The sequence below is a fragment of the Balearica regulorum genome, chromosome 2 (assembly GCF_011004875.1).
Source record: "Balearica regulorum gibbericeps isolate bBalReg1 chromosome 2, bBalReg1.pri, whole genome shotgun sequence".
Lineage (NCBI taxonomy): Eukaryota > Metazoa > Chordata > Aves > Gruiformes > Gruidae > Balearica > Balearica regulorum.
The window spans coordinates 23,576,083-23,593,224 of record NC_046185.1 but is presented as its reverse complement, the minus strand read 5'-3'; the positions used below and the strand labels follow the sequence as shown (position 1 = coordinate 23,593,224).

General features: G+C 47.6%; 1 protein-coding gene across 3 annotated transcripts in view; it reads right to left on the bottom strand.

Moving 5' to 3' along the window:
* ANKRD46 (ankyrin repeat domain 46) overlaps positions 1-17,142 on the bottom strand; it is an 84,097-nt gene that overhangs the window by 15,483 nt on the left and 51,472 nt on the right. For 2 of the 3 annotated variants that reach the window (XR_012833753.1, XM_075743618.1), the window contains one exon: positions 11,368-14,572. The exons of the other annotated variant lie outside the window; for it this stretch is intronic. Coding sequence is in view for 1 of the 2 variants with exons in the window: in XM_075743618.1 (XP_075599733.1) it covers positions 14,464-14,572 (109 nt within the window). In the remaining variant the exon portion in view is untranslated. Of the gene's footprint in view, positions 1-11,367; positions 14,573-17,142 lie in introns of those variants that run through there. 3 annotated transcript variants of the gene reach the window in all.

Genomic DNA, 17,142 nt, shown 5'->3' with positions numbered 1-17,142 from the left:
GATTAAGGTGAAAAATTAAAAAAAAAACTTGGGGGAGAAATACCTAATTTTTCTCAGTTCCCATCACCAAATTATACCTAGAATTTCAAAGCTAAGCTCCCAAAGACTTCAATTTGGTGCTCAGCCCTTCTGAAAAATGAACCCAAGGAACAAGAAGACAGACCTTAAACCCCAGATCACAAGCCCAAGCCAGTGAGCCATGGCAACCCAGGCGTGTGCCCAGGTAGTTATGTTTAAGACAGCCAAGAAGTAGAAGAGGGCTCTCCGAGCTCTCTCCATCCTGTGGTGTGGGTCCCCATACATCCCATGGTGAGAAACCTCGATTCTGTGCTGCTCTGTGTCAGCACACATCACAGGATCCACAAATGGAGTTTTACAATGAATTAAATATGAAAATGAATAATGCACCTTGTGCAGCGCTTCTGGGGAGACCTAGTTTGAGACCACATTTAATTTCATGCTCCTCTTAAATATTACATTGTCGATGCATTACAGAATGCTAAAGCAAAAATGTCGGGCTAGGTCCTGGGAGTGGCAACGGAGGTTTTGGCAGCCAGGCAGGGAGAATCGGAGCTGCTGGCCCTTGGGAAGGTAGCAGGGGCACTGTAAACTGTGGAACGGGTGAGCTGCCTGGATAGTTCATGAAGTCATCCCCTTGACACCATTCCTGGTGTTCAGAATGGACTTACTGTCATTAAGTTTCAAAGTCAGTCATGGGTGTATTTCTGTGGGGCTGCCATTTCCCGTAAAGATTCTCCAGCTTTTCACAGCCTCTGACATACTTGCATCTGTTTGCACTCACTTTGGGTTTGGAAACATTTCTCAAGAGAAGGAGCAAGTTGGGTGAATTTTTCTAGAAGAAGAGGTGGGTTTCTTGAGCACAATTTGTTAGCATTGCAGAAAAAGTGTGGTTAGTAAGAAATTTGTCTCCTTTCAAGCCTTTGGGCTGATTTTTTTTTTCACAGGCTCTTTGGCTCTGCTTTCTGTGAGCTGTTCCCAGCTCAGCTGGCACAGCCAGCCTTTGTGCGTGACTGCAAGAGCCTCTGCATTTCTTGTGACCTTTGAATTCATGCCCACGCACAGAGCAGTCCCCAAGCTGCTGCGCACTGCCTCAGCTCCAGCCTTTAAGGATTACCTGAGCTGCGGCGCAAGCTGAAGAAGATCACTAAGTCTGGTGTTGGAAACTATCCACAACCACCCTATAAGTTTTCCCTCCTTGTTATTCATAGAAGATGTGAGCTGTGTCTGGATGGTGCCCCATGCCTGCACCTTTCTGGTACCCTTCAGTCCCGTATGACAGTATGTGCGAAGCGAGGGAGATGTAGGCTTCGGTGTCACAGGGCTTGCTCTCTTCTCACCTCTTCTGGATCCCCTGTGGGCCATGGAGCAGGCACCAAAGCCAAATACTCACCAGGTGACGGGGAAGGCAGAAGATTGCTGGGGAAGGAGCGTGCAGGTGATGGTGTGAGTGGCCAGAGAGGCTCGGGTGTGTGGCAGAGAGAAGATGAGGGAGGATGGAGTCCTTGGTGTGGGGCAGGCTGTGAAGGACGTGAAGGGGACATCCACTGTAGGAAAGTGGCAATGGAGGACTTCAGGAGGAGTCAGAGGGGAATCCAGTACAACAGGCCTGGCTGCAGGAGCAACAACGTATACACCCTTCTTCCCTTATGCAGCTTAATGCTTAAGGCTGGGGAACAAGACTACCAGGACATTCAAAGACTTTTCAGGGACACACAAAAACCCCAGGCACAGTTCAGACAAGTGGATGCATGGTGAGAGTCCATGCACATGGAGGGGCTGAGCAGCCAGGCCACCGCGTGATATGCGGTGTCACGGGGCTGGGGTGCAAGGAGAAGGTGAGTATATCCCCTCTTGTCCTGTCTGAAAATTCATACTGGGAATTGATATTCAGTGCTTGTGGCAGCCAGTGGCTCAGCTTGATGATCCCAGGAGCACCTTCTAGCCCTTTCTCTTTAGCTCGGGCATATGTATCACTGCCCGACACCTCATCTGTGTGCATTAGGTTCATACAGAAACATAGCAGCTCCACTGAGCCCAGAAGCGGGACTGACCTCCATGTATGCCCTTTCTGTGTCTTTTGCTAAAGCAGAGGTGTGTTGGAGGGAGGTACACAGTTTTCCCTTTTACGTAGAATAGAATAGAATAGACTATTTCAGTTGGAAGGGATCTACAATGATCATCTAGTCCAACTGCCTGACCACTTCAGGGCTGACCGAAAGTTAAAGCATTGTTGTTAAAGGCATTGCCCAAATGCCTCTTAAACACTGCCAGGCTTGGGGCATCGACCACCTCTCTAGGAAGCCTGTTCCAGTGTTTGACCACCCTCTCGCTAAAGAAATGCATCCTCATGTCCAGTCTGAACCTCTCCTGGTGCAGCTTTGAACCATTCCCATGCATCCTGTCACTGGATACCTGGGAGAAGAGAGCAGCACCTCCCTCTCCATGTCCCCTCCTCAGGAAGCTGTACAGAGCAACGAAGTCGCCCTCAGCCTCCTTCTCTCCAAAGTGGACAAGCCCAAAGTCCTTAGCTGCTCCTCACAGGACATGCCTTCCAGCCCTTTCACCAGCTTTGTTGCTCTCTTCTGGATGCGTTCACATCCTTCTTAAATTGTGGGGCCCAGAACTGCAAACAGTGCTCAAGGTGAGGCTGCTGAATGCAGCAGGTCTTCACCTTTCTGATGCCTATACGTTGGATCTCATGATCAGGTCTGCACTAGTGCTAGTTCTTCTACTAATCGTCAATAAAACTCCTGTTGGTTTTAAGAAGAGCAGGAGTGGACCAAGGAATCTGTGAAATTTTAATTTCAGGTAAGAGGGACTTATGTAATTTACCACCAATTAGAAATAATTCAACTAAACTTCAAAATTAAAATATATTCAAGAAAACAATAGGAGGGAAGCAGCTGACTTTTTTCTATACTTGCGTAGAGGTAGTGCACTTTAATTCATTTTTCTATGGATCAGAGAAAATAACCCCTCATACTAGAGTTATCTGACTCCACAGCCACTGCAGTAAATCATTGCACATTTTTTTTCTACTATGTCTGGTAAGGAACTGGAGATCTGTTACCTGGGCTTCAGAAACAAGCCAGGAACATGACATTTAGGCCCCTGCTTCTCCAGTTTGTATCATCATTATATCATTATATCAGTGATGTGGACCACTGTGAATTAATTGCTATTGCCTTTTATGTGCTTTAGCTGGCTACAGCTGCTTGAGACACTTTTAAATATCCCAACAACTCCAGTATTGTTTGTTGACACTTTCTAAATGCTCTGCTCAGCATTTGGTTGTCTTGATAGCATTGAATGCCCTGTTTCGTTTGCAGGCAGCCAGAGGCTTTGGTTAGGGGCCTGTACAGGTGCTGCGGAAATAATCCAGGGCAATTCTAGTACCATCTAAAAGGCGTACTGTTTATTTTTCTGTACACATGGGCTGCTTATCACAACCACCTGGAAAATTCCACACATGCAGTTGCCCCAGAATGGAGCTTTGTGGCAGTACAAGAAAAATGTTTTTTTCATCTGATTCACTGGCAGTAAGCCTCTGGTAGGTAAAATCATATTTGGTTTAGAGTAAGAAGGCAGAAAGATGAGAGAGCGCTTTAAATTAAAATGGAAGTTTTGTTGGCATAAAAATTCACTCAAATTTCTGCTGTTGGTGGCCAGAAACCATCTCCTTTGCCATGAACCCAGCTCCCAGCATCCACTTATAATTGTCCGGAGTTTCGTGGTGTATAGGTTACAGCTGCGTGCATTTGCACCAGGGTTGTGTGTCGGTACAACTCAGTACACTGGCAGTTTACACAGAAACACCCTCTCACGGGTGCAAAGCACTTGCTTTCTCCACTGCTCATTCCTCAGCTCAGCCAAGGTGGCGGCACTGGCTCAGCGGAGACCCACAGGTCCTGGGGTGCAGGAGCGATGGGGAGGAGGAGGAGGGCATTAGTGTGGCGGGGAAGGGAAAGCCAGAGCATGCCACGTGAGTGCCCAGGGCAGGGCGTACCTGTGGACCGCTACAGTACCTGAGGGGCCCATGGGTGTGCCAGGCTGAGCTGCCAGGGTCTGCCCTCTTCTGCTTTTTCACAATAATGACCTCGAACCCAAGGCAATAAATGAGGCTGAGACTGGGGTGAAGTTGCCTATTTTGTGCCCAAAGCATTGTGTGGAGCCACTGTCTCAGAAGTAGCGTAAGCAAGAAATCAGGAGTGAGGAAAGCAAGAGCTCTTCCCTGTGCCTTGCTTTCTTCTGAGGTATGGGTGATGTGTTCTTCACCCCTACAACATCACCTCTCGGTTCTGCTGAGATGGGATGGCTGAAAGGGCACTGTAAAACCTGGCCTGCCCTTCACCTACTGCCTTTGATAGAGCAGTGCAGCACTCTGTGCCCAGCCTTTCCCTTCCTCCTCCACCTCAGCCTCCAGCCTTTTCTTGTGCAAACATGTAGAGTTGAAAACAACCGTAATCTGAGTGACAGGAGCCGTATGGCCATTCCTGGGTGACCTGGAGCATGTATGCAGCAGCAGCTGATGCTAATGAGGAACAGGGAAGCTGTGGCCCTTGTAGCTGTCCTTGTAATCCTGCAAATGGTGCATGTGTGGGGATTTCCTCTCCCTGCTATGTCCCTGGTCTGCTGCACAACCACAGTGTTAAAGAACTAAACTCTTTAAGGACACATCCTACCACCACTCAGAGATAGTTCAGCTAGATAGACGTCCAGGCTGAAAATCAGTATACCAGGGAATGCCATGCAACACATTAATGCAATGAAGTCACAGATGCTTCTGGAAGTTATCCTGAAACCATTTGGATGTTGTAAGAGGGCGATTTTCCTGCAGATGTTCTAAGCCCTCCCATAGTGACCGGTGAGCTCATAGTAGAGTTTCCTGCACCAGCACCCAAATTTGACTTTTGCTCTGCAGTGTAAGCCTCTGCACTCTGCTTGGCTCTGCTGCCTCCTTCAATGTATTCTCCATTTTCACAACTGGTGTAGCAGGCTCCTCCCCATGACCTATCACATCATTATTATCTTCCTTATTAATCATATCTGACATTCAATTGACATGTTTTGACAATCTTATCAATGAGATTTGTGTTCTCATTTGACCTCAGCCTGTCGGGGAGGGGAGGACAGGGAGTCCTTGAACAAGCCTCAGCCTTAATGATAAATACTGAACAGAAGAGACATCTTTCTTTGCAACCTCTTCTATGTTCAGCAAGAAATTATGGAGGAACCTATTATTAGGATGAGTGCCAGTGCAAGTGCCACAGGACCCCCTGCCTTCACTGGCTTCAGCAGGCACTACCAGAACACACACAGTACTACACCGCGTCGTGTTTAATCATCTGTTTTAATGCAACTGTTTCACATGCCTGTTCTTTCCCAGCTCTCTCTCCATCCTGCTGGTAGGCTTGAGAAATGTGCCCCCAATCAGCGCCTGCTGTCACTTTATGAACTCCAGAGCATGAACTCCTCTGAAGCTGCCCTGCCAGTGCTCCTGTCAAGTCTCACCAGTAAACGTGCAAGAGAAGTCTGCTACCATAGGTTTCTAAAGGGTTTCACAACACTGGAAATTTTTTTTGTTTCAAAAAATGGCAAAATGTGAAAGACCTAAAGATTGATGGAGACTAATCCACTACAAGACTAAGAGACTGCCCATCCTCATATTGACACCTCCTAAACTGTGAATTCCTCAAGGCAGAGAATCCCTCTCTCTCCTGTGCTTTGCAAAGCAAGGCAGGCTTTTGTGGTACTAGATACCTGCTGAGGGAAAGCAGGACACCTGGTCTCAAAACATTTAGCCAGGCAAGGCTTCTGCATGGCTTCCGCAAGTGCTTTTGCATTCCAGAAAAAATACTGAGCAAGGCCTTCAGGATTTAGCCCATGAATTGTGATTCTCCGAGCACAGGTGGATCCTGAGATGATTTGAACTAAAATTGTGTGAGGGATGTCTCTCCTCCTGCTTGTGTTCCTGGTGGGGCAACACTCTTAATGTCTGTAGCTCCCATATGATTGCAACTTGCTGCACAAGAAGCAATTACAGATGAGGCCTGAGCTGCCTGGCCTCATGGCTGCCTTCCTGCATCTCCCTAAGCTTCTGTGGGCAACTGGATGGATGGAATGTGCTAACGAACATATTCCCCTGCACCAGGCTTGTCCTACTGCTTACATCAGTCAGATGCTGGAGCCAGGGCAAATCAGGTCAGTCAGATAAAGGTCTCGAGTGTGGCATTGTCTCCAAGCAGCAAACACTGAGGTGCATCTGTACCTCACCCCTGCACAGAAGAACTTGGGGAGGGAGGGCTGGAATATGAGCAGCTTTCCTGTAGCCGTCCTGTGCAAGGCTACCTTGCCAGGGAAACTCCTGGAAACCTGAGGTTATGTCTCTTTACATTGTCCTAAATCACCATGAGACACTAGAGAAGACGTAGGACCGGGCAAAATTGTCCAGGTGTCCTGGAAGGGGTAAGCTAGCTGAACTACCTGTGATATTGTGTAGCCTACAAACCCAGCCTGTGCACACGAGCTTGGTTTTGGTCTGGGGTACACTGTACCCTCTTTTCTCAAGCCCATTGGCAATTTGCCAGGCTGTCAGGGAAGGTTATACAAATCTCACACGGGGCGTCTGTACCAAGTAGGTTATCCCTTACCTACTGCTAGTCTGTCCTGGAAGAGGTTCCCATTAAATTTTTTTCCCCTCCCTCTAATGACACATTTTCTAAACCACAAAGCTGCTTTGATCTGGACAACATCACGAGTCACGCTGTGCTGTGGGTTTTCCCTTTAAAACTCTTGGCAATTATGCACACTGGCAGCTATGCCTCCCCCGGGGGCCACTGCTCAGAGGTCCTCCAAATGGGCTGGGTGCTTTCATACAGCTCTGGACCCTTTTTCTTCCCGTGACCTTCATCCACAGAGGCTCTGCTTGTCCTTGAGTCTTGGCTGCCTTGGGCAGCTACAGCTGGTAGCATAGTTTAGTCTAAGCCTTCCACGTATACAAGAACTTGACCTGATGTGAGCTTCGCACTGCTCTTTCCTCACGTTCCTCCTCTGCAGCCAGGCCAGCACACAGAGCTTTTGCAACGTGGCTCTTCTGTTTCCTGACCCACATGGATCAGACACAATTGGACAGACTGATCCATGATTCATTGAAAAGTTGCCTCTGACTTAGAGTTCATGGCAGGAGAAGGGCTAGTTTCATCTCGCGGTGATCCGGCGTGGTGCTACTGTGCGTGTCAGAGAAGGAATACTTGGAGGTCTGCTTATTTAGACGGAGAATTTGGCTTCAGCCAACCTGGGTTTAGTCATGTTGCTGACTGAAGGGCTGCTGCTTTGGGTTTTGATTCCAGTTTTTGGAGCAGATGGTGTATGGGAGGTTGTGTGTTAGCTTCCTGCCTGTTTCTGCCTGCAGCTGGGTGTGGTCCTGGAATATCCTTTTGGTGATAACCATGAGGGACCAGCAGAGCCCAAACCATTCTGCCTGGAAGCCTGTCTACAAAGGTTGTCCCTGCCATCCAGTGAGGACTTTGGAGCAGCTGTTTAAAGACAGTAGAAATAATCTGTTCCAGACTGCCCACAGGACAGCATTGCAGGAGCCAAAATGGGTTTCAGGCACAGAAAATGCAGCTATTCATGGTTTTGTTCTTGACCTCATTGGGAAGGAGGGAAAGTATTCAGCTCCCACCAGCTGCCTGGTGCTCTGCAGGAGTGTAATTGGTGGCGTCCATCCATTTTCTCATGGGCCATCATCCATGCGAAAGCCGCCACCAGCCACCTCCACAACCAGGCTACGTGACAGTGGTCCTGGGACTCCTGATGGCAGGAGACTGCCTGAGCAGCACAGGGCACGGTGTGCCTCACTGCCTCTTTTAGGGGCACACCTGGGCCCTCTGTGTCTGTTAGAGGTGTTTGAGCCAGGGAGCAGCTCACTGCCCAGGCTGATGGCCAAGAAACCTGCCTAACTCCTTACCTTTATCACAGGCCATCAAGTGTCAATCAAAGGACATGACTAACCAGGACTTCAGCTCACTCCCTGAGACCATGTGGCTGCTTCACGTCTTGCTAATCCTGCAGGACTTTCCACTTGTGCCTCTCCACTCTTCACCTGCTCTTTGCTGCAGCACTGCACAGAGGCAAAGTGAGCAAGTTTTCTTTCTTCCTTCCTCTCTTCCTCCCTCCCATCCACTAAGTGCCTGCTCACATCCAAAACATGCTCCCCCTTCCCATTTTTCTGATTTCTAAAGGGTTCTAGTTTCTCCAAGCTCAGTTGCTTTCCCACCTCCTCCTCCACTGCCTTTCTCTCCCAGCAAAGGGGCTGTGCTCAGCAACAAGTGTGAGCAATGCAAAATGCTTGTCTCCCATCAGGTGTAACAGATATTACCGTCATTTCTGCCCAACTCCACTGCCAGTAATAAGGATGTAAATAATGCATGAGCTGATGCTAGATGATGATCAAATATGCACAGCTGTGAGTTATTATGTGGTACTGTGCTTTAAGGTTGGTGAAAAGAGCCACTTTACAGCTCCTTAGGATTTTTGTATTCTCTTCCCAGGAACTTTCATCTGAATGTGCTCACAAGATAACATCTTAATTAGTCATGGTCCTTCATTTTGGTTTCTGCTTTGCTCGACTTTGTTGGTTAAACAGCTGAGGGCTTCCTGGACCAGGGTCATAGCAAAGCCAGTGGGAGGTGGATGATAATAGCTGTTGAGATTTCTCACTGCAGGAGGGCAAGCAGAAAGGTTTCAGGTAAAAGGGGAGGATTGTTCTCAGCTCTTTGTCTCTCCCCTGGCTCGGAAGTGCCCTGAATAATACAGCCTAAACCATCCCCATCTTGAGGCCTATGGATACCTCCCTCCTTTGACTGCAAAATGGAGAAAGATCATCCGACGCAGGATGTTAGCACTGGGGCAGCCACTTACCTCTCCAGAACATTTTGACTGTGTCTTATTTTCAAGTTTTCCTATTATGTGAAATGACAGGCAAATCAGGCACAACACAAAGCAAATTGCCTCTGAAGTTATCAAAATTGTCACTTCTGGACACTTTTGTGTTCAGCTATTACAAGTACGCTTTTCTAAATCTTTTCCTGTCTTCGTTGATGTCGCTGCTTGCTCGCTGAGACACATCAAAAGGCTTGCAAGGCTCCTTTTCTCTCCTGCGCAAAAGGCACCTGTGCCTCTCGCTGCCGCATGCTGATCTGTTTCTAGCACACTTGCCACACGCGGGTCAAATGCTTTTTCTGCTGCTTCTGAGCTTGTGCATCACAAACCAACTTACGCGTGTGAGTGCTCTTTCCACAGCCCGGGGGGTGGGGGTGGGCAGGCAGTGCGGCAGGGCAGTACCGCCAAAAACCCAATGAGCTCAGGTCAGGAAGGCTTTGCTTTGCAAATCATCTCACCAGGGGTGACTCAACCCCAAGGCAGGCATGTGCTTAAATGGAGGGGCACTGTCATGAAATTTCCATCCTTCTCAGGTTGGAAACTGCAGGCAGCCAAAGTGATTGTCAGAGGATCAAAGATAGTGGTAATGCCAAGTTCCCAGGGTGTTTTAAGATTATAAAGAATGTTTGAAGGTTATAAATAAGGTATTTTGGGAACAGAGGAGGCTGAAAGACCTGTCCTTCTGGCTGGTCCCTGTTGTCCTCAGAATTGGGATGGCGTGTGGGGGACCAAGCAGAGGTCCTTGCCTCAGGACACAGCTTCTGGGGTGGGAGCAGAGGGTGAGGTTGGGGCTGCCCATGGGGCAGGGAACCAGGCCCTGGACCATGGGGTGAAGCTCGGGCACAGCACTTGTCTCACGGCCCCTCACAGTGTGCTGGTGCCTTGGTGAAGGCATTGTTAATGCAGTGTTATCTTTTAAGTTAACTAGGAACTAACTTAGGTGGACCGAGTCATTGGTACACATGTTATGTTGTTCCTCGCTGGAGTAGTGAGTGCAGGCTAACACTGGCACCAACTCAGGGCCCAGAAAGGACAGCGTCCCTGATGGAGGGCAGAGGGGCACCGTCTTTTGCCAGTGTGAGGGCTGAAGGGACCTGTATGTCCCTCATGATGATTCTGCAAAGGAATGTGCATTTTCTTTAGCTTTGCAAGGGGGAGAGGCTTCTGGCCTGGCCATCCACATCCAGGCTGCCTCTTGTCACTTTGGAGGGCACTGCCTGGGGAAAAAAAGTCAAAATCAAGACCAATGAAAGAAAAACAGTTGGAAAGATTATGACTTGTCAGTACCCAGAGCCCAGGCAGGAGCAGAGCGTGCCAGCAAGCAGGGCTGTGACGGTCACTCAGGGAGGTAAAAGGAGAAGCCCTGCAGCCTGGGGAGCCTGGAAATGTCCCTGTGGCTCAGAGCCAGGCACACGACAGCAGGAGAGAGATTTTAGAAAGACATGAGAACTCCCGAGAGTGCTGCTGGCCACTCGTTTGGCTGATTTTCCTCTGTGTCCCTTAGGGGACACCCTGGTACGCCATCTCAGCAGTGAGAGGCATTACCTGGATCCTATTTATCTGTGGTCATTAAAAATCCCTTTTTAACTTTGCTGAGAAAAACAATGGCCTACCCAGTGCCCTGCAGTTATGTTTCATTTAGTAGCATAGTTCTTCTGGCTGAAGGATTTTCAAAGGTGTTTAAAAATCATTAAACATGCAGCACTCCCACAGTTTTCTTGGGTGATGTGCACCAGATTATTGTATTGTGAATATGTGGAAATCCTCACTGAAATCCTTTCTAGGTTTCCTTTGCTCCACGGTGCTGCAGTAAGCTTTCCCAGCTGCACCCATGGACGTGGTCACATCCCTTCCCCGTTCGCTGACATATGGAATGAATAACTAACAGATTTATTGACATTTCTATACAAGGTGCAACTGTCATAACAACAAATATCCAGGCATCCAATTTAACTGCAAATTTACCTCTGTCATACAGATCCTAGTCCTGCAATTGTGAAAGGTACTGCTATAACAAATACCAAATTTTTGCAGTATGGATACTAAGAACTTCAAGTATTCCCACACACTTCTCTCTCATCCTTTTTGGATCTTTCTTTTCTATTATAGCATGTTTTGAATCTAAAATGATACAGCCAATCAGTAGTAAAGCACTTGGATGGATTCTACATCAATGCTCAGAAAAACAGTGTCAAAATTGGGGAATAAAGGAGGGGAGCAGAAAGAGAGGAGGTTTTTAATTTCATTTAATGATGTCTACTAATACTTGCAATGTCAGAAGATGAAGCAGCAGCATCTACATCTGGAGGAGAAAAGGAAATAGTTGTAGTTCCATTTTCCAATCCTAAAGCTTATGAAGTGACAAATGGTGTTTATCCTATCTGGAAAAAATGTTATTCTTAATTTTAATACTGTCACTGCTGCCAGCTCTCACAGATTCGGTGTGTGGCTCATGACAAATGGTGTCTTTTCAAGCCCTGTTTTGATTATGTAGGAATCTCAACAATGTGCTTTTTTAAAGCTTGACAGTATATCCTAGAACAAAACCTGAAGGTTGAAAAAGTGGAAGGCAGAGAATTCACTATATATTGACTTTAAAAAAATCTCATCATTTTTAAGGAAGTGGAATAATTTCTTGTTATTTTTTAGTTTTCCAAGTTAGTAATACAGCACTCCGGAACAGGAAGGCACAATATATACACATACATACATGTCACTTCATTTGCTGCAGCGTCTCTCTACAGAGAATAGCCTTTGGTTTTGCATTTATCATATTTATACGTGCAAACCTTGTATTCTTAAACACCCATTGGACCCTTTCATATATAGAAGGTGCAGGAATATCTAATTATACTTCTGTTTGTTCACCTGGTTACATTTCCTAGACTAGTCTGGGAAGATGCATGCCATAATACCCCAAAGAGTATTCATACCATAAGATCACGAGGAGAAACTTTCTGAGAGACATCTAATAATGTGGTTAAAAAAGCCAAAAAAATCTGAAAAAAACAGTTCTCATATCTCATCATACACTAGATTTTCACATCAAGATATAGAGAAACTAGAAATGAAGAAGGCTTCCAGGAGATACTTTTCTGCTGTTGAAGATTGGTAGGAATGTGTAAGTAAATGCAGAGGCATTTGGTGCATATATTTTACCATATATATTTTCACTAGACATCGGAGAGCCTTAAAAAGGGGAACTGCCCATCTCACAGTTTCCTGGAAGTGCTGGGCACTCATTCACGCACAGAGCAGTAATGCTTCTTAGGTAGGGAGCCACCAAGCCCTGACTGTCACTGTGCATCCCCTCTCAAGCACAAAGGGACAATGCACGAGGAGGAGCAGAACTTTCCATCCCCTGGACAGCTACAGCCAGCTTTGTCACAGTTGGCTTGAGGAAACACTGTTGTAGGATGCAGGAATGTCTGACTGGGGGATTTTGACTTGAAATAGACCTTGGTCCAGTCTGAATAAACATTTTAATGCTTAGCCACAGAAAGAAGTTGTCAAGATGATGGTTTCACATGTGGAATTAGAGTATTTCTTGTAAATATTAGCCTAACTTCGTTCCTTTGAACATGGAGGAGCCTCGCCACAGGGGAACGCAGGGTTTATGGTCATGCTGGCGCTCTTCCTGTCAGAAACAGAAGGAGCATCAAAAGCAACAAATCTGGGAAGATAAAGCCAAGCAGAGAGGAAGTGAGCTGTGGGAGCAGCTGGGGCAGTGGCATAGAGGACAGACTGCTTCTGTCACCTCAACCCCTGCTAGCTGCTCCTTCAGAGGAGTGACAGGTATCCACAGGTGCTGAGGTTTGTTTGTTTGAGCCTGTGGGATGCTGTGGACAGGTTGGCTGGTTTTTGCCCTTTGTTTTCTCCCTGCCAAGCTGGGAGCCCATTCTGCTGGTGTGCTGAGTGCCCTCAGCTCTCTCTGCCACTGGCTGTAGCTGTGGGTGTCCTGTCATTGATAGGAGGTACAGTGGGCCATCCTTGGAGCCCCCCAAGATAAACAGCTCCATTACTACAGCTCCAAGCTGTAGTATTGTAGCTTTGGATGCTTTCCCACCTTGGAAGGTCACTGCCAAGATGGTGCTTATTTCCATCTATAAAGAGCTTTGAGATCCTTGTTTCCACCATGCCATGGGAGCATGACACCTTATAGGTAACAGTGTCCTGAATGGAAAACTCAGCCAGAGGAAGCTTTTGGAGTCACTGTGAAGGGGTCCCTCAAATGTGCTGCCTGGTGCCCAGCGGCAGGCAGCATGAGCGAGCACTCAGCCGCTCACTCCTATGCACTGGCAAACTGCTAGGGCAGGTATTCATTTGGGCTATCCCTCTCCTTTTGGGTCAAAAGGGGCCAAATTATCAAGCTGACAGATGATTTAAACTGCCTGGTCTCACCCAGCTCATTCTGACAGAAGGAGCAGTCTCACCAGCAGCTCAGCATGTTGAAGGGACAGCATTCTCCATCAGAAATGAGCAGTGGGAACTATTAATTGGTTTGAGGATGGCAGGCGTACTGCATGCCTTTCTAGAATCAGCCACAGGATAGGCAGAGCATGAGCAGCTCGTTCTCTTCTGGGATTTCAAGCAAAAGCTCAGTGGTGGCTGTATTTACCAGGCAGCTGATTACTATGACCTAGATGACACCAGTTTTGCAAAGACCATACAACGACTGTCAAAGTGCGAGGGTGCTGGTACACTGCTGATGTGTGGGATTCAGACCAACACCTCTCGTGGCTCTGCTGGCTTTGGCTGGGATAGAGTTAATTTTCTTCCAAGTAATCTTTACACTGCTTTCCTGGAGATGGCTGAACACCTGCCTGCCCATGGCAAATGGTGAATTAATTCCTTGTCTTGCTTTGCTTGTGTGCATGGCTTTTGCTTTACCTATTAAACCGTCTTTATCTCAACCCACGAGTTTTCTCACTTTTACCCTTCTGATTCTCTCCCCCATCCCGCCGCGGGGGAGTGAGCGAGCGGCTGCGTGGGGCTCAGCTGCCGGCTGGAGTAAAACCACGACACTGCTTTCTGGTGCTCAACGTGGGGCACAAAGGGTTCAGGATAATGACAGATTTGATTGGAATGTGTTAGGTGGAATTTATAGCTGTTATTGCTGTTTAGCTATTAATTGGCAGGCTCCTGTGCTTGCCATGGGGCTTGCTTGTCTTACTGTACAGCAGAGTCTAGTGCTTGTTAGTGGCTGCTTTTTGCTTTCGCTGCTCGCTGTACTGCTCTACTGCTTATCGTCTCACTCGGCTGTGCCTGGGAACATTTTGATAACAGCAATGGCGATACGCCTGGGCTGGCCGATGGCTAGGGCATCCCTGCTGTTTCTGTGCTGCTGTACTGGACAGGCTGGAACTCCTGTGTGAACTTGAGTTGAAGGGACTGTGACCTGTGGATGAGTCCACGTGGGAGCAGGAGACCCTGAAGTGTCTGTGGCCGTGAATAAGTCCACACCAGAGCAGGTATATCTCAAAGTATCTGTGGCCGTGGTTATGCCTGTGCTGCAGCAAGTATACCTCTGAAGAGATTGTGGTCCAAGGATAAGTCCACACTGAAGAAGGTACATATTGAAGCATCAGTGGCTGTGCATGAGGTCATGCTGGAGCACCTCAAAGCATGTGGCCATGGATGAGCCCACGACAGAGCAGGTTTACTTCTGAAGGGACTGTGACTGTGGGCAAGGCCATGCTGGAGCAGGTATATCTCTGAAGGCATTGTGGCCCATGGAGAAGGCCACGCTGGAACGGGTGCACCTCAAAGCGACTGTGGCTGTGGGTAACTCTACACTGCAGCAAGTATACCCCTGGAAAGACTGTGGCTCATACATAAGGCTCCACCCCTAAAGGACTGTGGCCTGTGGATAAGTCCAAGCCAGAGCAGGGGCAAGGGGAGGACTTGATTGCAATGTTAAACCGGATGGTCTGATCCAAAGGGACCAGGGGTGGAGATTGGAAATGAAAATACCTTTAAATTGTTGTAACCCAGGATTTGAGTTGCATCTTATAGGAATTAGTGTAGCAGGAACCACCTGAACCAATGGAGGACAAGCCTTACAAAAAGCAGCGCAAGTGCAGCAGTGGACCTGACCTGAGCTGGTTTTGGTGCCCAGTAACTCCACGCAACACACCACCTCTCCTGTCCTGAGTGACCACCATAACAGATGGAGACCAAAGTCATGGACTAAATTAACTCAATGGACATTTTGTGGACATTTGTGGACTTTTATGGAAATATTACAGACATTTCACAGGCGTGGTCCATAGACTAAGAGAATGATATCTGTGTATTATATCAAAAGATGGGGAGTGAGGTGGTTAATGAGGTTGTATTGGATAGTGTGGTACCTGAGCATGACGTAAATGGTATGGTATAAGGGATGGAAAATGTGCTGGTTTTGGCTGGGCTAGAGTTAATTTTCTTCATAGTAGCTAGTATATGGCTATGGTTTGGATTTGTGCTGATAACAGTGTTGATAACACAGGGAAGTTTTCATTATTGCTGAGCAGTGCTTACACAGAGCCAAGGCCTTTTCTGCTCCTCACCCCACCCCACCAGTTGGATGGCTGGGAATGCACAAGGAGTTGGGAAGAGACACAGCCAGGACAGCTGACCCCAACTGACCAAAGGGATATTCCATACCATATGACATCATGCTCAGCATATAAGGGGCTGGGGGAAGAGGAAGGAAGGGGGGCACATTCAGAGTGATGGCATTTGTCTTCCCAAGTCACTGTTACATGTGATGGAGTCCTGCTTTCCTGGAGATGGCTGAACACCTGCCTGCCCATGGGAAGTGGTGAATGAATTCTTTGTTTTGCTCTGCTTGCATGCGCAGCTTTTGCTTTACCTATTAAACTGTCTTTATCTCAACCCACAAGTTTTCTCAATTTTACTCTTCCGATTCTCTCCCCCATCCCGCTGTCAGGGGGAGTGAGCGAGTGGCTGTGTGGTACTTAGCTGCTGGTTGGGGTTAAACAACAACAGCGGCATTGCCAGTCACTTGATCTGCACAAAAAATACCAAAAATTCTGTGCATCCCCCTGTCAAGCCAACTAGCTCTTGATAGTCCTCTTTCCTGCCTGTGCTGGCAAGTGTGGGAGGAAGGGCAAACAGCACAACTAGTCAGACGGGACATGAAAGGAAGGCTGTGCAAAGCAGCAACATAAAGGCAAGGCACGGCCCTACTGCCAGAGGCACTGTGCTCCAAGCCTCTGCCCAAGAAGAGTAGCTTGGGCTGTACCTCATGTTCCCTGCAGACCCCATCCCTATCTAGAGGAGTTCATAGAAATCAGTAATCCCTTTGGATTTACACCAGGACAGGAAAGCAGAAGCTCCTGAGAAGTTCATGTTCCCAGAAGAGCTATGTACTTTAGTACAAAGCACACCCACCCTTTTCTCTGGCCTCTTTCTTTAGGATGACTCATGCAGATTTCTGCTTGCAGTCGCCTTCGATCACTTCAGTGAGTCTGCTGTGATTCAGCCGTTCTCATTTTGAACTCCCTCAGAGATTCAGTCAATCCCAGCTTACCAAAGTCAGAAACTAATGAAAACAACATGATCCAATTTCCAGAGATCCTTGATACACTTGATACTCAGCCACCTTTCTCTGAATCGTCATGAAGCTTCTCTGCAGGAACACAATTAACTCTAACACTCGGTGGGACAGCAGGCATGGGAATGTTTGCCACCATCTCCAGTGAATAGTTCACATTCCAACCAAGTGTTTTTCACGACGTGTTATGAAGAAAATATGACATGCTACACATGCGTAGAAATAGTTGGGAATATTATTTTACCAGGCCAGATGGTATAGGGCTGTCACTGTTGGCCCAGAGCGTCATGACTTTCCGCTAAAAAGAGGATGTCCTGTCTGAAACAGGAAGATGCAAAATTAGGAAAGGTAAAAGGTTCAGCATCTCCAAAGGTGCTCAGTATGTGGAGCAGATGTGGCAGAAACTCCTCTGCTTAAACCCAGAAAGGTCATGCCTGGGAGCTCAAGTCCAAGCTTGAGAGGAGAAATAGATATGAAGGAGATCCTGAGAAGAACAACTGACAGGGAGAACCAGGGAAATGTGTCTGCAAATCAGCCCGGCTTTTTGCAGTAAACAGCATAAAGAGATGCTTGAGCAGGGCAACAAGCTGCTTTAAATGGGAAGACATGAAGGACAA